Source organism: Lithobates pipiens, unplaced genomic scaffold (genome assembly GCF_037356315.1).
Source record: "Lithobates pipiens isolate NorthernLeopardFrog02 unplaced genomic scaffold, aLitPip1_a1.2 Scaffold_16, whole genome shotgun sequence".
Taxonomy (NCBI): domain Eukaryota; kingdom Metazoa; phylum Chordata; class Amphibia; order Anura; family Ranidae; genus Lithobates; species Lithobates pipiens.
The window spans coordinates 292,222,612-292,244,930 of record NW_027507748.1 but is presented as its reverse complement, the minus strand read 5'-3'; the positions used below and the strand labels follow the sequence as shown (position 1 = coordinate 292,244,930).

General features: G+C 45.0%; 1 protein-coding gene across 1 annotated transcript in view; it reads left to right on the top strand.

Moving 5' to 3' along the window:
• Positions 1-22,319, top strand: part of LOC143982646 (rho-related GTP-binding protein RhoC) — a 110,293-nt gene that overhangs the window by 58,284 nt on the left and 29,690 nt on the right. Inside the window, exon 2 of the mRNA XM_077481545.1 lies at positions 9,581-9,738. Coding sequence (XP_077337671.1) covers positions 9,583-9,738 — 156 coding nt within the window. The 5' untranslated portion in view covers positions 9,581-9,582. The remainder of the gene's footprint in view (positions 1-9,580; positions 9,739-22,319) is intronic.

The window sequence follows — 22,319 nt, the reverse complement described above, 5'->3', positions numbered from 1 at the left end:
GGGGTGGATCCTGACAATATTGAAATTAGAAGTACAATCAGCGTAAAACACAACTTTAAATGGCATGCAGCTGTACACTAAAAGATCACATAATCTTGAGAAATATCAATATAAAGGGCAGCGCAAAAGATCAGTCAAAACACAAAGATTAACGCTAAATCTAAAAAAAACTACAAGGCCCAGAAGGTAAAAACAGAGTGGCCACGTGTTGAAAAAATCCAATGTCCATTATATTGGGTGACCATCCCTACCACCTCGAACACACTTGCTTCGTTCACCTCATGGAGTAGACCCCTGACCTAACAGGTGGTCAACAGCGCATCACCCATAAAGGGTGATGAGTTTCAGAGATGGATATCCAGTTCTCCACAACGGTTCCACCAGAGAGAATATATGTAAGAACAGATCTAAATGCTCATTGATTTAAAATTTCAAGGCTTTATTGGGAAAAATAAAATAAATACTACTCACATTAGAGCCACAGGATACAAGCAATATCATGGTGCAGTGAGTACATGAAAGGTGTCAGGACGGCAGCGGGTGACGTCAGAACGTAGCTCCTTCCCCACCTTGTATGCATTTCCCCACCTTGTACGCAAATTTGTTCGTTAGTGGGTGGAGCTACCACATCACCCATCCTCTTTTAAACTCTGTCCATTGCCATAGCAACCTATCAAGTCCATGGCAAAACCATGGCCCCGCGAGACAATAAAAATCAATTGGACTTGTCGTGCTACAAGCGCCGGACAATGCTCATATTAGAAAGTGGAAGGACTCGCAAGTAAATTAATATCCCCAAGTGAATGTATGAACAAATCGACGGGGAGAATAATTTAAAAGGTAACTTGACTTTTGTGGGAAGGAAAAACTGGCAACGAAAAATCTAGTGTATATAATTGCAACTCAAGTTCTATTGTAATTGAATGTTATTAAAAATTACCTTTCCTTTTCAATCTGCAGCCGCTGTAATTTTCTGTAAATGCAATATGGCAATATTCTGTACAGTGTACTGACCACCCCCAGAAACATAATTTCCTGCTTGTGTGATTGTCTCACCAATTTTCACAGAAGTCTGCCTAAGATGCAAATTAGATTTCAGGCATCCCCTGCAACAATTTCATTTATTTTTTTTTTTTTTGGTGAGATTCATTCAATAGGAACAGGTCTAAGGGGATCCAGGCCCAGCAGATTTCCTCATTAGTGCTGTACAGGTGCACACCTGATAGATAATTGGGAAACCACTCTCATTAGACCTAATTTACACAGAGGAACAAACGGGGATTTCTTCAGAATAACAAAAGGTAGGAATCTGCAACAAATGTTATAAACCTTGCAATGTGCATAGATCACCCAGAGGGGAATGTGTTGTGTTTTTTTAGTTTTTTCCTCAAAAGTTGAGTTGCACTTTTAAAATGGGTAAAACACTGACCCCTACTGTTCCAATAAAAGAATACAATTGATTTAAAAATACCACATGCCCATCACACGCTGTCATCCTGTTACAAAACACATAATATCTGTGTATATATTAATAAATAGAAAAAAGTTGCCTATCAGAAATCAATTTAAATTGAAATCTATGTTTAAACCATCAGGTGGCAATACTTCTGCCTCAAAAATCCAGAAGGACTCTTTGGATAAGTCGTCACATTACCCCCTCCCAATGGGTATCAACTCCTTTCTATACCCCAAAACTTGAGGTCCCAGGGGTCCCTGTTGTGGTACAACCTAAAGTGTTTGGAGACAGAGTTCTTGATGCCTTTTTGATATGTATTCACGTGTACCCCTATATGGACATTAAGGGGCCTAAAGGTCGCTGAAGTAGTAGCTCCACCCCTCTGACAACATTCTTGTGAATGTAACGCATGCAGGGGAGGAGCTATGGTCTGACGTCATCCGCTACTGTCCTGACACCTTTTATTTACTCTCTGAAATGTGATTTTGCTTGTGTCCTGTGGCTCGAATGTGAGTAGCTTTAAAAAATAAAATAAAATCAAGCCTTTGAATTTTAAATCGGTGAGCACTTAGATCTGTTCTCTCTCGCTCTCATATCTTTCCCTGGTAGACTGTCGTGGAGACCTTTTTTATATCCATCTCTGAAGCTCATCACCCTTTTATGGGATATGTGCTGATGACCGCCTGTTAGGTCAGGGGTCTACTCCATGAGGTGAGCCAAGAAAGTGTGTTGGAGATGGAGGGATTGTCACCAGGTATACAGTTGTGCTCATAAGTTTACAGACTTTATAATTTCTTGGCCATTTTTCAGAGAATATGAATAACACACAAACTTTTTTCTTTCACTGGTGGTTAGTGTTTGGCTGAAGCCATTTAATATCAGTCATCTGTGTTTATTTTTTTATTTTTTTTATCAATCACAACAGAAATGACCCTGATCAAAAGTTGACATACTCCAGTTCTTACCGTGTATTGCCCCCTTTAACATCAATGACAGCTTGAAGTTCTTTTGTGGACGAGGCCCTTTATCTTAGATGGTAAAGCTGCCCATTCCTCTTGGCAATAAGCCTCTAGTTCCTGTAAATTCTTGGGCTGTCTTGCATGAACTGCACGTTTTGTGATCTCCCCAGAGCGGCTCAATGTTTAGGTCAGGAGACTGAGATGGCCAATCCAGAACCGTCACTTTATTCTGCTGTAGCCAATGACCAGTCGACCTTGCCTTGTGCTTTGGATCATTGTCTTAGACTGTCCAAGTACGTCCCATGCATGGCTTCCTGACTGATGGATACAAATGTTCCTCCAGTATTTTTTCATAACCTACTGCATTCATCTTGCCTCAGTTTTGACCAAATTTCCTGTGCCTTTTGTAGCTCACACATTCCTAAAAAAAAATCAGCGATCCACCTCCGTGTTTCAGTGGGAATAGTGTACCTTTTTCAGCATAAGCCTTGTTGACTCCTCCTCTAAATGTAGTGTTTATGGATGTGGCCAAAAAACCCAATTTTGGTCTCATCACTCCAATTGACTTGGTGCCAGAAGGTTTGGGGCTCATCTCTCTATATACTGTTTGGTGTATACTTTGTGGCATTTGCATAATAATGCAGCCATCTTCAAGTGTCTCCTCATTGTGCATCTTGAAACAACCACACCACACCACATGTTTTCAGAGAGTCCTGCATTGCACTTGAAGTTATTTGTGGGTTTTTATTTGCATCCAGAGCAATTTTCCTGCCCGTTGTGGCTGAAATGTTAGTTGGTCTACCTGACCGTGGTTTGAGTTCAACAGAACCCCTCATTTTCTACTTCTTGGTTAGAGAGAGAGAGATCCCCCCTTTCCTGTTTTTATACAGTTCAACTGCCTTTTCCTGCAGATCCTAAGACGATTCTTTTGCTTTCCCCATGACTCAGAATCGTCAGTGCAGCACTTGATGAAACAGTTGATGATAAATGGCTTCAGCCAAACCCTAACCATAAGTGAAAGAAAAGTTTATCAATGTTCTCTGAAAAATGGGCAAGAAATCAAATTCTGCCAGGGTATGTAAACTTATGAGCGCAACTGTAATCGATGTTGGATTTTTTTTTTTCAACGCATGGACACTTTGTTTTTACCTTCTGGGCCTTATAGTTCACCTTTATTTGGACACTGTGTTTTTTGATTGCTCTTTTTTTATATTTTTCCTGACAATATGGTTGGGATGCTTCTAGAGCCCAAAGCAGGTCTGTGGCATCAGCTGACACCAGGTTTTAGACTGCTATTGGCTGACTCTGGGCAACAGTAGTGCAAGTGTATGGGCAATCCTGTGATCCAGAAGATAACTTTGACCAGATTTGGCCAGATTTTTTAAAATTTTTATTTTTTTATACTGTAAATTGCAGCCTGACGGAGCATGAATACTTTGTGGATTTGGATTGTATGCATGTCCTTCATGTAACTCTGTACAACCATCGTCCCGGAGATTGCTGTAGATTGTATGTCAAGTATTTCTAAACGATCAGGTGTGTGCTTTAAAATTTACGTGGTCCTGTGGTATGTGTAATTAGGATGAGCATTAAAAGATCTAGAGAGATGCATTTTTATATAAATGTAATAACCTTTAGTAGCGGATGGGTGGAGTTTGAGAATACTGTCCCAGTTTATGAAACTATGGACTGGATTTATTACAATTTTTTTTTTTTTTTGCCGGTAGAAGGCCTCCATGGTGTCTTTCCATAAGCTCAGCTGCAGTAGCTCTGCGATCTAGTAACTGAGCAGATGTGTTTTTATTTGTGAGATTGCTTTGATTACTGCCCCTCCTAACTAATATACAGTACCTTGATAAAAATGCTATTAGACCCCTTTCTCAATGAGGCGTTTTTCCAGGTGCTTTTGGGATAAAAGTAGCACCTGTAAAACGCCTCCCCTGCAGCCCCAGTGTGAGAGCAGGAGTGCTTTCACACTGGGGTGGTGTGCTTGCAGGATGTTTGAAAAGGTGCTACGGCAGTGCTGCCCATTCATTTCAATTATGCACCGCTCCTCCACAAACCCCAAAGATGCTGCTTGCAGGACTTTTTCAAATGTCCTGCAAGCACACCACCCCAGTGTGAAAGCACTTGTGCTCTCACACTGGGGCTGCAGGGGAGGCATTTTACAGGTGCTTCTTTTAGCCCAAAAGCACCTGGAAAAACGCCTCATTGAGAAAGGGATCTAATAAAAGCAGAACTGCCACGCGTTGCTGAAAAGCAGCTAATGGACATGCAGGACAAGATGACTGTCTCCAAAAGGGCCTCCCCATCACCTATATATATTTAATACCTTACCTGCTCTCCCTTTACAACTTTTCGCTCTTTTGCAACTGGCAAGGATTTGGGTATGCAAGAGCGCAATGTACTTCCTAGTGGCGGTCCCTATGCCTAGCAGCCAATTAGGTCATTGCTTTTCTGTGTCCCAAAGGCAGCTGATTTTGATGCCGGCTGCAGAGGAGCAAGGAGCTGAAGAGCATGCAAACATGTTGGGCTCTCTGAAGATTTGCTGCCCTTTGGGATGAGAGACTGACTGTTGGCACCTCTGACTACCCTCTTAAGTCTTTTAGAGAGCCACCTGTTCTGGTCTTTTTAGTTGGCAAGAACAAGGAGTAGAAGTGCACCAGAGCTGTCATGTCAGATTTCAAATGGAAATCACAGCTTGACTGTACCTATCACCTCTGCATGGAAGTCCAAAGAAAATGCCCAAACTATGTCACACGTTCAAGGTTTTCAATAGAAAGTCTTCTCGTGCCACCACAGGCACGAAAATCAATTAAACAACCCCATTATGCATAATTAGGTGTGGGTACATTTTAGATTTTGAGACACAAATGGTTTTTTGGACACAGAGTTAGGGGTGGGTTAAAGCATCAGTTTGTTTTGGCATGTCTCATTAGGTATATTTCTGTCTGAGACCCAACAGAAAGTAACAGGAAATCGGATGGATATATCCACCTGTTTGCCTCTTTCTGTTCTGTCTCGGAGACAGAAATATACCTGACAACACTGAAGAAATGACACTTTGCTACAGTGTAAAGTAGTGAGTGTACAGTTTGTATAACAGTGTAAATTTGCTGTCCCCTCCAAATAACTCAACACACAGCCATTCATGTCTAAACTGCTGCCAACAAAAGTGCAAATGTCCAAATTGGGCCCAATTAGCCATTTTCCCTCCCCGATGTCATGTGACTCGTTAATTTTGCAAGGCCTCAGGTGTGAATAGGGAACAGGTGTGTTAAATTTGGTGTTATTGCGCTCTCTCATACTGGTCACTGGAAGTTCAACATGGCGCCTCATGGCAAAGAACTCTGAGGATCTGAAAAAAAATTGTTGCTGTACATAGGATGTGAAAAAAAGTATTCTTGCTCTACAGAAAGATGGCCTAGGCTATAAAAAGGTTGCCAAGACCCTGAAACTGAGCTGCAGCAAGGTGGCCAAGACCATACAGTGGTTTACCAGGACAGGTATCACTCAGAACAGGGCTCGCCATGGTCAACCAAAGAAGTTGAGTACACGTGCTCAGTGTTATATCCAGAGGTTGTCTTTGGGAAATGGGCGTATGAGTTCTGCCAGCATTGCTGCAGAGGTTGAAGGGGTGGGGGGTCAGCCTGTCAGTGCTCAGACCATATGCTGCACACTACATCAAATTGGTCTGCATGGCTGTCGTTCCAGAAGGAAGCCTCTTTCAAAGATGATGCACAAGAAAGCCTGCAAACTGTTTGCTGAAGACAAGCAGACTAAGGACATGGATTGCTGGAACTATGTTCTGTGGTCTGATGAGACAAAGATAAAATGTATTTGGCTCAGATGGTGTCAAGCGTCCAACCAGGAGATGAGTATAAAGACAAGTGCTTACAGTCAAGCATGGTGATGGGAGTGTCATGGTCTGGTGCTGCATGAGTGCTGCCGACACTGAGGAGCTACAGTTCATTGAGGGAACCATGAATGCCAACATGTACTGTGACATACTGAGGCAGAGCATGATCCGCTCCCTTCGGAGACTGGGCCGCAGGGCCGGATTTCAAAATTACGGCCCCAAACACACACACCTCCAAGACCACCACTGCCTTTTGTAAAGCAGCTGAGGGTAAAGGTGATGGACTGGCCAAGCATGTCTCCAGACCTAAACCCTATTGAGCATCTGTGGGGCATCCTCAAACAGAAGGTGGAGGAGCACAAGGTCTCCAATATCCACCAGCTCCGTGATGTCATGGAGGAGTGGAAGAGGACTCCAGTGGCAACCTGTGAAGCTCTAGTGAACTCCATGCCCAAGAGTTAGGGCAGCTGGAAAAAAAATGGTGGCCACACAATATTGACACTTTGGGCCCAATTTGGACATTTTTAGCTTAGGGGTGTATACACTTTTTTTTTTTTTTGTTTCCAGCGGTTTAGACATTAATGACCGTATGTTGAGTTATTTTGAGGTGACAGCAAATTTCACTGTTATACAAGCTGTACACTCACTACTTTACATTGTAGCAAAGTGTAATTTTTTTTTTCAGTATTGTCGGGTATATTTCTGTCTCAGACAGAGCAGTAAGAGGCAATCAGATGGGTAGAGATAGATATATCTATCCGATTTCCTCTTACTTTCTGTCTGAGACATGCCAAAACATAAACTGTTTTAACCCACCCCTACTCTGTAGTGTTATCCAAAAAAAACACACATTGGGCTGTAAATAGGATTTTAAAAGGGGCAACTATTGCAGAGTACTGTCATTCATAAAACGTGGGAGAGCAAAACAATTTGTGTCTCAAAATCTAAAATTTACCCACACCTAATTATGCGGGTTGGGGTTGTTTAACCGCTTAAGGACCGCCTCCTGAACATTTATGTCGGCAGAATGGCACAGCTGGGCACAATCGCATACCGGTACGTGGCTCTTTAAGTGCCCAGCCGTGGGTTGCGCGCGCAAAGCAGGCGGCGTGCTCACGACCTGGTCCTGAGCTCTGGCTGCGGGACCCGTGGACCCGATAGCCGCTGGTGTTCCGCGATCGGGTCACAGAGCTGAAGAACTAGGGGAGGTCTGTGTAAACTTCTCCCCATGCTTCCTACTGTGGCTGTCACCGATCGTCTGTTCCCTGTTTATAGGGAAAGACTATCAGTGACGTCACATGCCAAGCCATGCCCCAACAGTAAAACACATCACACATAAACCCCTCCCTGCCCCCCTAGTGGTTAACTCCTTCACTGCCAGTGTCATTTACACAGGAGTTGGTGCGTTTTAAATAGCACTGGTTGTCATTTATACAGCAATGGTCCCAAAAATGTCCGATGTGTCCGCCATAATGCTGCAGTCACAATAAAAATCGCTGATCGCCGCCTTACTAATAAAAATGCAATAAAACTATCCCCTATTTTGTGCAAACAAATTGCTAATTGCGATTTACCAAAAATATGTAGAATATGTATCGGCCTAAACTGAGGGAAAAAAACATAAAAATATTTTTTTCCTTTTTTTTTTTTTTTCATTTTTTTTTTTTTTTTTGGGGGATGTTTATTTAGTTAAAAAAAGTTAAGTTAAAAATATTGCATTTTTTTTTTTTCAAAATTGTCCTATTTTTGTTTATAGCGCAAAAAATCTAAACCAGAGGTGATCAAATACCACCAAAAGAAAGCTCTATTTGTGGGAAAAGTTAAAGCGACGCAGTGCCAGATCACAAAAAGGGGCCTGGTCCTTTGGCTGCAAATTGGTCCAGGGCTTAAGTGGTTAATTGATTTTCATGCCTGTGTTTGCATGAGAAGACTTTCTATTGAAAACCCTGATTGTGTGACATTTGGGACATTTTTTTTTTTTTTTTTTTTTTTTTAGACTTCCACGCAGAGGTGATAGTATGGTCAAGCTGTGATTTCCATTTGAAATCTGTGACATGAAAGCTCTGGTGCACTTCTTCTACTCCTTGTTCTTGCCAACTAAAATACCAGAACAGGTGGCTTTCTAAAATACTTAAGAGGGTAGTCAGAGGTGCCAACAGTCAGTCTGTCATCCCAAAGGGCAGCAAATCTTCAGAGAGCCCAACATGTTTGCATGATCTTTAGCTCCTTGCTCCTCTGCAGCCAGCATCAAATTCAGCTGCCTTTGTCACACAGAAAAGCCTAATTGGCTGCTAAGCCCTGGTACCGCCACTAGGAAGTACATTGCGCTCTTGCATACTCAAATTCTTGCCAATTGCAAAAGCGAAAAGTTGTAAAGGAAGAGCAGGTAAGGTATTGAATATATAGGGGATGGGGAGGCCCTTTTGGAGAAAGTCACCTTGTCCTGCATGTCAATGTCCTAAATCACCTACAAGCACATTGTGTATGTGCATGTATATTTATTGACCAGTATGTAAAAATGCCAGCAGTTTCCATGGCATCATACTTGCTAAACACTTAGACAATGGTTTGCCTCACTGTTCATGTATAGATGCGCAAGTTCGCAGGGCATAATGGGTTCTGAGCTGCTTGAGCTCAGCTACCCTTACTGCAGATGGAAACTGACAGAACATAGCTGAGCACTGTTAAAATAACTGATTCACTGGTAAATACAGCGTCTTGTGAAAAATAATGTTATTATTGAGAAACTTGACTGTTGCAATATGGTGTGTGTAGTTGTAGTTGTTGTAGTAGTAGTAGTAGTAGTAGTAGTAGTAGTATTTGGACTGAAGCTCCATTTTAAGCACTAAAATTGGACAGACTGTTCAGCATTCAATACATTTTGGTAGTTTAGGATGTACTGTGGCTCTGTCCTGCGGCCCTAACATCACTGCTGTGTCTTGTGATGGCTGAGGGGTTGGAGGAGGACAGGCATTTGAAACTTCTGGAAGTATTTTTTATTGCTGAATAGCCTGACTGAGGCTAGAGAGCTGGAATGGTGGCTGTCTGTGCTCAGGTCTGATAGTTGCCTGTCTAGAAGTGGCAGGTATTCCTATTGGCTACAGAGATGACAATAAGCTGTGTGTAAACAAAGTAGTTTTTTTTTTTTTTTTTTTTTTTTTTTTTTTTTATTCTGTTACAGCCTATGCAAAAACTGGTAAATTTTGTTACTTATAGTAAAGTTGTTTGGTATGCAAAATGTTTGTTTTATACTATATTTTTTTATGAAAAAATACAATTCTGTAAATGTGTATTGTCTTTTCTTAGCTATGGCAGCAATTCGTAAGAAGCTGGTGATAGTTGGCGATGGTGCTTGTGGAAAAACCTGTCTCCTAATAGTGTTCAGCAAGGATCAATTTCCTGAGGTCTATGTGCCAACAGTCTTTGAAAACTACATAGCTGACATCGAAGTTGATGGAAAACAGGTAAGGTCTGACTGCATACCAGTGGCTTGATTTTCCAACTGTGCCATATTTTTTTAATATTTAGCCATTTCTTATTTAGGAGTATTAGAATTGGGCAGATGCTAGATAAGCATTCCTTGCATTAGGCTAAACATTTTGCAACTTGCTGTTCACCTTGAACACTTACTGCAGACTTGCATCGATCTAGCACTGTGGCTGTTTGCCGGTCTTCGCTCCCTGCTCTTGCTACACTACTTGAAGAACAGCAGGAGCCATTGGCTCCAGTTGCTGTCAGTCAGCTCCTGTGAGTGGGGGAAGGGCTGAGCCGCTCTGTGTGTTTATGGACATACACAGCCTGGCTCAGAAGCAAGGTTGCATGTCTGCCCCCATAGCAGGTCACTTGCTATGAAGGCAGACAAAAGAGAAGAGCCCAAGGTGTCTGGCGGAGCACACCAGAAAAGGAGGTTCAGGGCCAAGAGTAAACGTGTTTTTGTTTATTTTTATAAACCAAACCTAAAAAATGCCTTTAGAAACCCTTTAACCACTTGCAGACCGGACCAATTTGCTGGTCAAAGACCAGACCACTTTTTGCGATTCGGCACTGCGTCGCTTTAACTGACAATTGTGCGGTTGTGCGACGTGGCTCCCAAACAAAATTGACGTCCTTTTTTTCCCACAAATAGAGCTTTCTTTTGGTGGTATTTGATCACCCCTGCGGTTTTTATTTTTTGCGCTATAAACAAAAATAGAGCGACAATTTTGAAAAAACGCATTATTTTTTACTTTTTGTTATAATAAATATCCCCCAAAAATATATAAAAAAACATTTTTTTCCCTCACTTTAGGCCGATACGTATTCTTCTACATATTTTTGGTAAAAAAAATCGCAATAAGCGATTATTGATTGGTTTGCGCAAAAGTTATAGCGTTTACAAAATAGGGATAGTTTTATAGCATTTTTATTAATAATTTTTTTTTTTTTTTTTTTTTACTCGTAATGGCGGCGATCTGCGATTTTTATTGTGACTGCGACATTGTCGGGGACCCATCGGACATTTTTGACACATTTTTGGGACCATTGTCATTTATACAGTAATCACTGCTATATAAATGCAGTGATTCCTGTGTAAATGACACTGGCAGTGAAAGGGTTAACCTGTGGGTGGCAGTGTAGGGGTTAAGTGTTCCTAGGGGTGTGTTACTAACTGTGGGGGGGTTGGGCTTTCATTTAGTGTACACTGATCTCTGCTCCAATCACATGGAGCAGAGATCAGCGTCACTAGTTGCTAGGCAGAATGGGAAAATGTTGTTTATACAGCATTTCCTCCATTCGGCCGCTCCGTGAGACGATCGCGGGGATGCCCGCGGCGATCGAGTCCGCGGGTCCCGCGACCGGACTCACGGGGGTCCCGACCAGCGCGGGAGCGCGCCGCCGGCGGCGCGCTCCCGATGGCACGGCGGCAACGAATATTGGACGTACATGTACGCCAATATGCCTGCCCGTGCCATTCTGTCGACTTACATCGTCGTGCGCTGGTCGGGAAGTGGTTAATGCTGACTCTAGTAAATGCAGAAGTATCAAATGGATTATCAAAATTTTACAGTTGTGGTATTTGTGGCTTATAACTATTGCAGAGCTGGGACAGTCTAGGCTGCAGGAAAATAGCTTAACATCTGTGCTTTCTTTCTCATTGCCAATACAATAACCAGAATGTGGCAAGTATAGACAACACAACTTTGCTAGTTCCTCAACAACATGCATAGATATAGCACTCCCCAGACAGGTTCTCATGCATTGTTTTTTTTTAAGAGCTTTTGTCTTGTAAACAATTTTCTCTTATATTCACTGACCGACACAGCTCCTCTCTGTAAGAAAATGGGTTGTTGGCCCTATCACTGGAGATTACTAGGCAAAGTTGTAATACAACGCTTCAGAACTTTTAGTTCCGCCCAGGGGGTCGATTCCTAGGCTACAATGCCCACAGTCACCCCTAGCAGCCTCAGTTTTTTTATTTATTTTTTATTTTGCCTAGTGAAGGAGATACACCTAGGAACCCTGTGGGCCCATGGGTCCGTGTGTTTGTTTTTTTTTTTTTTTTTTTTTTTTTTTTTTGATGCAAAAGCTTGGCTTTTTGCACAAGATGAATGATCCTGTGATCTTCTATCAACAGCCGGCTAGGTGACAGGCTGGTTCACTTATCCTTGTAGTCTCCCCAGTCCGGCCATTGAGCGTGTGCAGGTCGCAGCTACGGATCGGCAGGCCACGACATACCTTAGCTCCAGAGGTCAGTGAGCTTTTATGCTCTGGGGCATACATGTGACTGGGCTACTGATGTCTGTGTCGCAGTATGCCGGGCCAGTAGACTTCCTTGTACTGATCAGGAGTTGGCTACAATAGAATGTCTCCCAGCTCTTCAGCACTGGCAAGCACAGCTCTCCCTGTCTCGGCAGGGTTGAGCAGCTGGGCATTCCCTGGGAGGTCGATTTGAGGGCCCCCTCACCACCTCTCTTCTCTCCCCTGTCGCTAATTCCCCTCCTTTCCCCCCTCATGGGGGGGGGGGGCTGTACATGTACTGAGCAGTGTGTGCCCTGGGCTCTTGCCTGGGTTCTGGCTGTGCTGGGGTGCCTGAATCCTGTGTGCTTTAATCCCGGAGGGTGCCTGTGAGGTTTGCCCCTGTGTTGGTGCAGCGCTGTCTGTTTCCTTTCTGCCTCTCATTGTGCTGGCTGGCGGCCATTTTCAGTGTGGGCAAGGGACAGCATGCTTCTGGGCTTCAGACGGCCATTTTCCCGGTGATTCCCTATTCATAACACTGGCGGCCATTTTCTCGAAGCCGGACCACATTTTTAAGTGCTCTAGCAGCAGCTCCTGTGCCCTCAGCTTCCTGTTTTGTCATCGCAGAGCGCTGGGAGGCTTTCTGTGTAATCTGGACATGTGTTTCAGATCGCTCAGCGATCGTTCACCGATCGTGCTGATGGACTGCCACAGCTTTGGTCCCTCTGCATCTGGGAGCGCTAGGGATCTACAGGCACTGCTGTAAAACAGCGCAGAACTCCTCAGGGCGGTGAGTCCGGCGGGTTAGAACCCCTCAGTCAGCGGCAGCAAGGAGGGTGGGACGGTCGCTGTCCTAAGTCGCCTTCGGGTGGCAGACAGGGTAGGGTCAGCATGGCTTCAGAAACTGTTTCTTCCCCCGAAATCCAGGCAATTGCAACCGGGTCACCTGCGGACTGTGTGGTCCCTATGGACACCCTGATGGGGGTCCTCAATTTGTTCGCTGTCAAGATAGAGGCGGGGTGTGAGAAGAAAGGTGCTAAAAAGCTGCCACCCCCCCCCCCCCCCGTCCTCTGGGGAGAGCTCTGACGCAGACTCGGGTCCTGCTGAGGCTGGTGACCCCTGCTCTGTTTTCTCAGATGACACTGACTAGGACCGTTTGGACAGTGAGGATGAGTCCCCATCCGGGTACGTGTGTGACAAAGCGCTTGTTGGAGCACTTATCACAACTGTGCATGATACCATGAAGATTCAGGAGCCAGCGGATCCATCTGCTAATGTAGCGGTCCCTTTTGGGTCACGCAAGCCAGCACGTTCACCTAAGGTATTCCCGTATCTGACTTATTTTGACAAGTTCATTTACAAGGAATGGAGTCGCCCACAACGGACCTTTTTTCGGTCCCCAAATACATGGCGGTGCGTTACCCCTTTTGAGGAAAGCCTTCTCAAGAAATGGTCAGCTCGTGGACCCCCCAGTATCTAAGTTAAATAAAGTAACCACGATCCTCGTTGCGGGGACTCCTGCATTCAAGGATCCCAAGGCGGTGGCTCGTTCCTTGGTTGTGGGGTCAGCCGCGTGACCTGTACTGGCATCTGCACTGGTGTCGCAGACACTGACTGAGTGGGCAAAACTTTTGCACCGCAAATAGGGAGAGCAACAGGCCTCCCCTGTCTGCGTGGAACTAGTGCAAGGCCTTAAGTACATCTGTGACGCGGCCCTGGATACTCTCCCTCTGTTATCCAGGGCTTCAGTGTCAGCTGTGGTGCTGAATCGCGTGATTTGGCTAAAATGCTGGTCTGCTGACCAGGCATCCAAAAAAGCCCTGACGGACCTTCCTTTCCTTGGCGACAGCTCTTTGGAGCCTTGTTGGATGACATTATTAAAAACGCCACTGGTGGTAAGAGTACAATACTCCCACAGGCCAGGAAACTTAAGGGCCCTCTTTTTCCGCTCACAAGCACCCGACGGGACGCCCACGGACGGTCAAAAACGTCCCTGGAATCGCAAGCCTAACAAACCTGCGAAATAAAAGTGCTACCGCATGAAGGTTTGCCCCCACCCATGTTTCGGGTGGGGGGTCGCCTTTGGGAGTTTGCAGCCCGGTGGTCCTCCCGGTTATCCGACCAATGGGTCTGCGATCTGATTTCCACAGGCTACAAGATAGTTTCTCACTTGGCCACCAAACGGATTTTTCCCCTCCAGCATACCCGTATCCCCGGTTCGCTGGGAGGCCCTGTTGGGGACGGTAAGGGATTTGCTGAATCTCGGGGTGATTGTACCAGTCCCGGAATCTGAACACTTCCAGGGATTCTACTCAAATCTGTTTGTGGTTCCCAAGAAGGAAGGGGTATGTCCAGTCTTGGACTTGAAAGCCCTCCAATCACTTTGTAAAAGTGCAGAGGTTTAGAATGGAATCGCTTTGCTCAGTAGTCGCTGCGCTCCATCAAGGGGACTCCCTGGCGCCCTTAGACATCCAGGATGCGTATCTGCACATACCCATATGCCTTCGGCATCACAAATTTCTGCGTTTTGCAGTCCGGGAAGCCCTTTACCAATTTGTAGCTCTTCCCTTTGGTCTGGCATCAGCCCCCCAAGTCTCTATCAAAGTTCTGGCTCCAGTATTGGCGTTGCTGAGACAACATGGGTTCGCGATCGTGGGCTACCTAGATCTCCTCCTGAGAGCTTCTTCCGCCTCAGAATTGGAGGAGGATGTGGCGATCACCATTCAGACAGTGCAAGAATTTGGGTGGCCATAGAACCTAAAGAAGTCGGTGATTGTAGCGACCCAGTGTCTGGAGTACCTAGGTTTGCTGTTGGACTCCAGGGAAGCGAGAGTTTTTCTCCCTTTAGACAAATTGCAGACTCTCAGATCCGTGGTCAAACTACTGATGAACCGCAAGTGGTCGTCACTCCGGTTTTTATGCGAGTACTGGGACTCATGTTAGCCTCCTTCGAGGCAGTACCCTACGCCCAGTTCCACACCAGAGTGCTACAGAAGGAGATTTTGTTAAAATGGGACAAATCTCAGTTGTCCCTAGATCAACAGATCCAGGTGAGGCAGCTGGTCAGGGACTCTCTGATCTGGTGGTTGAGGTCCCCGGTGATTGTCTGGAAAATCTTTCCTTCCTCTGAAACGGACAGTGATCACTATGGAGGCCAGTCTATTTGGCTGGGGTGGAGTGATGGGGGTTCAGTCGGCTCAGGGCCTCTAGTCGACTATTTCGAATTGCCGATCAATCTGCTCCAATTGAGAGCTACTAGGCTGTGTCTCCACACATGGTCGGTGAGTCTTCAAGGGCATCCGATCAGGATACAGTCGACGACGGCTGTGGCGTACGTAAATCACCAAGGGATAACAAGAAGCTCAGCCGCTGCTCGGGAGGTCGCTCACATACTTCGGTGGGCACAGCGACACGTACCAGCCCTGTCGGCCAATTGCATCCCGGGGGTGGAGAACTGGCAGGCGGACTATCTGAGTCGACAGATGCTGGGCCCAGGAGAATGGGCATTGCATCCGGAAACATTCAAGCCACTGTGCCTGAAGTGGGGAACACCCAGATGTGGTCTCCCGTCTCAATTGGAAGGTGCCAAGATTCGTGTCCAGGACAAGAGATCCGTCATCAGACGCGCTGGTGGCTCTGTGGGATCAGTACAAGCTGATTTACGCCTTTCCTCCACTGAAACTGTTACCACGTCTGCTTCGCACAGTGGAAGCCGAGGGGATCCCAGTAATACTGGTTGCCCCAGATTGGCCTCAGCGTCCTTGGTACGCAGACCTGGTGTGTCTGGTGGCAGACGCTCCCTGGCGACTGTCGTTGCGAGACGACCTCCTATCTCAAAGTCCAATTTTCCATCCTGCTTTACCATCGCTGGCTTTAATGGCATGGCTATTGAGAGCCAGGTGTTGAGGAACGGGGGTCTGTTGAGGGCGGAAATCTTCTGACTATGTTGAGGGCGGAAATCTTCTTCTCAGAAGATATACCATCATACCTGGAAGGCCTACATCTCCATGTGTGAGGAGAAAGGATGGCATCCGCGATCCTTTTCCATATCCAGGATCCTGCTGTTTCTCCAGCAGGGAGTGGACCAGAGATTGGCTTTAAGCACCATCAAAGGGCAAATCTTAGCCTTGGCTGTCTTTTTTTTTTTTTTTTTTTTCCCCCCAATGACCCCTGGCATTGCACTCCTTAGTGAATACCATCGTTCAGGGGGGTATGACACGTAGTCCCTCCCTCCGGTGCATCCGTTACGCCCATGGGCTTTGAACCGCCGTTTGAGAATATCAGGGAGATTCCCCTTTTTGAATCTTTCACAAAGTGATCTTTCTAGTGGCCATCTCGGCCAGGTGGGTTTCGGAATTGGCAGCCTTGTCCTGCAAGTCGCCCTATCTGGTAATCCACAGGGATAAGGTGGTGTTGCGTCCGCAACCGTCCTTTCTACCAAAGGTGGTCTTGGCTTTTCATATCAATGAGGACGTTGTATTACCATCGCTGTGTCCTAAGCCGAAGCACCCTAAAGAGGTGGCTCTTCACGCTTTGGACGTGGTTAGGGCTCTGAAGGTGTATTTGTCTGCCACGGTTCCCTTTCGGAAGTCAGACTTGCTGTTTGTTTCGGTAGCTGGTCCCAAGAAAGGCATGGCGGTCTCGTCGGCCACCATTTCCAGCTGGATCAGACAGATTGTAGTACAAGCCTACTCCTTGAAGGGGCAGGTGCCCCCCTTTCCGGTCACGGCCCACCCCACCAGGGCAATCTGAACGTCTTGGGCCTTCCAACACAAGACAACATTTCTACAAGCATCGGTCGCTCAGGTGTGTAAGGCGGCGACCTGGTCGTCTGTCCATACGTTTACCAAGTTTTACAAGGTAGACGTCAGTGCTTCGGCTGATGCCTGTTTTGGCCGCAAAGTTTTGCAGGCGGCCATGTAGTTGCAATTGAATATGCAACCGATATATTTTTCCTGGTTTTTCGAAAAAACACAGTACTGTTATGTCAATGCACTGTTGCATTACTTCCGCAGTTGGCTGCGGTCTTGGGGATCACTCCTGTTGAGGACACCCTGGGTTTTGTGGTGGTTTTTCCACGCACTGCGGTTTTTTTTTTGTTTTTTTGTTTTTTGTGGGTTTAGTTTCACTAGTTCCCACCTGCCATGGTGGATGAAGTTTGTGTTTTTTTTTTTTTTTTTTTTTTTTTTTTTTTTTTTGCTGTTTTTCCCACCCCTTTGTTTGCACTGCTTGGGGATGTCCCATTTTTGTTAGAGAAGAGCTGTGTCGGTAAGTGAATATAAGCGAAAATAGGATTTTTGTACTCACCATAAAATCCTTTTCTCTGTAATTCACCGACCGACACAGCACCTGCCCCTCCCTTTTTTTTTTTTTTTTTTCTCTTTACGTTATACTGCTTGTTGATGTACTGAGGCTGCTAGGGCAGACTGTGGAGATTGTAGCCTAGGGACCACCCCCTGGGCAGAACTAAAAGTTCTGAAGTGTTGTATTACAACTTTGCCTAGTAATCTCCAGTGGTAGGGCTAACAACCCATTTTTTTTTTTAGAGAGGAGCTGTGTCGGTTGGTGAATTACAGAGAAAAGGATTTTACGGTGAGTGCAAAAATCCTATTTTTTTTTTATTTCTAGTTTCCTCAAAATACAAATATATTCAACCTAAATCTAAAAATGGCATAACTTGAGAACAAGTGAGTGTTTGCAGGTGATTCTTTGCCAATAATGAGATGAGATGAGATGAGCCTTACAATCTTGTGTTGAAAAACACCCTTCTGTTGGGATCATCTATTTTACAGAAATATTTTAACACTTTAAATCCTGTAAAAATGTGTACATGCAAGAAAAAGATGGGCAATGGCTGCCTCATATGTATTTGGAAACTCAAGCTTTTATTCAAGAAATTCCCACGTTTTAACAATATTATAAGCCTGGTTAGGACCTGTATAACAGGAAAATGCTCTATAAATAAGGCAACACAACCTAAGGGGTTTTATTGGTTTTAAGATTGTCAGCTTTTTTGAGATGAACTACGGGCCCTTTGATATCATTCAGCAATGGAAATTACCATTTTCCTAGACAGGTTGAAGAAAAAATACTGGCTTTGCCCTATTTGGGCATTTAAAAGAACATGGCGCTACAAGCTCCAGTATTGAAAATTACAGCCCTGCCTATTCTGTCCTTTCACATTTGAAAGGCAGCCTGATATGCGTGTGGTCCTATTGGCAACATGTTAAATCTTTTCTTATTACTGTAGAACAAATGTGTATCCTGTTTAAACAGCTTTCAGATATTGTACTTGCGTGTAGACCCATTCACATCTGCAGGTCATGCTTGTATTGCCAGTAATTGTAATGGCACCCCAAACGCGGCTAGAAAATGCACGTTTTGTCCCACAAAAAAATGCGTAGGTGCTTTTTTTATTTATTTATTTTTGGCACGTGTTGCTCTAAAAAAGCAAAAAATAGAATTTTTATAACCGCTTACCTGTAAAATCCTTTTCTTGGAGTAAATCAAGGGACACAGAGCCATAGTACTTGCTATGTGGGTTATAGGCCACCTTCTGGTGATGAACACTGGCACAACCTAAGACAGGATGTCCACTCCCTGTATAACCCTCCCACTACTGGGAGTACCTCAGTTTTGTAACAAAGTAATATACGTGTATTAGAAGAGGGGAGAGACCACTGTGTCCCGTGATGTACTCCAAGAAAAGGATTTTTACAGGTAAGCTGTTATAAAAATCCTATTTTCTTTATCGCTCATCACGGGACACAGCGCCATAGTAGTTACTATGTGGTATGTCCCAGAGCAATGCCAACTGAGGGGAGGGAGACGCAACAAAAGTAGGGCACCATGAGATCAGAGGACTTGTACTGCTGCCTGCAGCACACTATGCCCAAGGGCAATAGCCTCATGCCTTTTTTACATCCACCTGTGACAATCTGGTAAATGTATGGACTGAAGACCAAGTTGCGGCCTTGCAGATTTGAGCCATGGAAGCTTGGTGATGCACTGCCCACGAAGCACTAACAGCCCTAGTGGCATGCGCTTTGATTTGAGGGTGGAATCTTCCTCTTCAAACCATAACCTTAAACAATTACTTGCCGAATCCATTTAGAAATAGTAGATTTCAATGCTGCCTGTCCTCTTATAGGACCTTCCAGCAACACGAACAAAACCAACTTTTAGAATCTGAGCAGTCGCCTTCAAGTAGACTTTGACTGCTCTCACCACATCCACAAAATGTAGTGACTTCTCTCCCGTAGAACAGGGTTCTGGAAAAAATTAAGATAGAACAATATCCTGGTTTAGATGAAAACCTGACACTACCTTCGGTAGAAAGTTGGGATGAGGACACAATACCACCTTATCCTTGTGAATAAATAGTATGTCTCTTTACAAGAGAGAGCAGTCAACTCTGATACCCTTCTTGCAGAAGAAATGGCTACCAGAAAAATGAGTTTCCTTGTCAAAAGGACCAAGGGAATAATGCGGTTTCTGCAATGCCAACAGAAAAAAATTCAAGTCCCAAGGGTTCAGGGGTGACCTAACTGGAGGATTAAGCCATGTTACCCCCTGAATAAAGCTATGAACCAAAGAATGCTAAGCAAATGGTCGTTGAAATAGTACTGATAAGTCAGAGACCCGGACTTTGATAGTACTCAAGGCCAGCTTTATTTCTAACCCTAGCTACAGAAAGTCAAGGATTCTACCTATGACTTCCTGGGGTGCCAACCCCTGGATTCACATCAGGAGACAGATGCCTTCCAGACTCTATAATATGATTCTGGAGGCCAGCTTCTGTGCATCAATCAAGGTAGATGCCACTGAACCTGATGTCCCACGCTTCTTCAGAATGTGGGTCTCAATAGCCAAATTGTTAAATTTAGCGTTTGTAAGGTAGGATGGAATACCGTACCTTGCGAGAGAGGGTCTAGACGTAGTGGTAGGGTCCATGGGTCCCTTACCACCATCTTTATGATCTCTGACTACCAGGATCTTCTGGGCCATGCTGGGGCCACAAGAATCGCTAACTTTCCTTCCTGCTTTATCCTGCGACAAAGTCGTGGAAGCAGCAGAATAGGAGGGAAGGCATAAATCGGTGAGAACTGATTCCACGGGAACACCAAAGCATCTGTTGCGCACACTAGCGGATCCCTTGTTCCTGACACAAAGTTGTCTTAACCTGGGTGCAAACAGATCTACGTCTGGGATCCCCGATATTTGGCATATTGTCCAGATGAAATATCTGGGTGAAGGAACCATTCTCCTGGGAACAACTGCTGGTGACTCAAGTAGGCCACCTGCCAATTTTCTATTCCTGGAATAAAGACTGCTTATAGGCAAGGTTTTCTGCCCAAGTTAGGATATGATTCACCTCTCTGAGCCGCACGACTTCTTGTGCCCCCTTAGTGATTGATATAGGCCACTGCTTGGTATTGTCTGATTGGATCCTGAAAGCACAATTCAGTAACCTGAACGTCCATGCCCTCAGGGCCAAGCGCGCTACCCAAATCTCTAGGATGTTGATGGGTAAGGTCATTGCTGATCTGGACCATTTCCCTTGGACAGTTGCCTCTTCCAGGACTGCTCCCCAACCTGAAAGGCTGGCATCTGTTACCCTGTTACCACCTTCCAGGCAACTGGTAGGAAGGATTTTCCCTTCTGCAGATTCTTGGTTCTCAACCACCAACCTGGGCTCTGGTGCACCCCTGGAGACGCACATTGGGAAATCTAGAGATTGGACCTTGTTCCAAGATGATAGGATACTGTTTTGTAGCAGTCTCGATTGAAACTGAGCACAAGGAACGGCTTCAAATGAAGCCACCATCTTTCCCAACTTCCTCATGCAAAGTCGAATAGAAGTGTTTTTCTTTGCCTTGACCACTTGAATCAGTTCCTTTATGGCACTGATCTTCCCCTGGGGCAAGATACCCTTTTTTGGGCTGTATCTATGATCAGACCCAAGTATTCAAATCTCCCTGGTGGGTTTTGAGGAAAATTTCTCTAGGTTGAGAATTCAACCTAGGTATTCCAGGTAGTTAACTGTGGTGACCATACTTAGGTCTAAGCAGGCTACTGACTGGTCTATCAAGAGCAGATAATCTAGGTAAGCTATAATCTCTATACCTTGGGACCTTAGTCTGGCTAGAGGACCTTTTGTAAACACTCAAGGTGCAGTAGCTAGACTGAAAGGCAGAGCTACAAACTGAAAATGAAGATTTTCTACCTCAAAACATGGATATTTATGGTGAGTCGATAAAATGGACACATGGGGATATGAATCCTTGATGTTGCTTGATGCCAGAAGTTCTCCACCTTTTAGGATGGAGACTACTGATCGGATTGACTCCATGCAAAAAGAGCAGATATTCAGAAACCGGTTTAGATCTTTGACATCTCCGTTTTGGTACCGTGAAAAGGTTTGAATAAAACCCCAATCCCTGCTCTTCCATGGGGGACCACTGAGAACACTTTTTGAGACAAGATGGTCTAATGCTTGAAAGAGAGGCTTTTTTCTATGGATTCCTGGGACCATTTTGATTTGAGAAAATTAGGAGATGGGAACTTTTGGAACTCTAGTTTGTACCCTAAAGTTAAGTCACCCATCTGTCTAGATACTCTTCTGCAGTTCGCAAGGGTCTGGCAGGACGTCTTCCACTCCTAATACATGAGCTTTTTCAGTAATGAATGGACAGGAAAGGCATGCAGTTTGAGGAGGCTTTAGCGAATCCAAACGGACATTTCATTAAGAGATTGCACCATCAATCTTTCGGTTTGTGAAGCTGATCCTTCCGCATTTGACCCCTCAGAAGGAGTCTTCAGACTCTTCACGGTCCCCTGAGAGAAATTGGTCTTCTCTCGCCCCCAGTTCCTCAGTTTGAGGGTCCTTGGGAAATGGCAGGGGAGCTGATGCGTTTTGTACCACACTGGGATGCGTTTAAAGCTGCTAACCTTTCTTCCAAACCTATCATGGCTGAGGAAAAAACCTCTTCAGTAATACAGGGGCTGCAGTGTTGGAAATGGTTGCAACATTTGACAGCTCTGATGGCTCACTCTGACCAGCTACCTCAGATCTCTCGGGGGGAGGATGCCATTGTAGAGATGAGTTTAGGCTTTTTTGACCTTGAGGGAGTCCTTTTTGAGCCGCTGCTATTAATGCTCAGCCTGGTGCTTTAGTAAATGTGCCAAGGCAATGCCTGCGTCACCACTTACAGGGCCCCTTTTTTGCTTGTGTCCCTCTGACAGCTGCAGTCTGCAAAATGGCACTTTTTTAACGTACCCCCATGCTGGATGTTGCTACATGCAAAGCCACACCCCCTCCATATTCCCA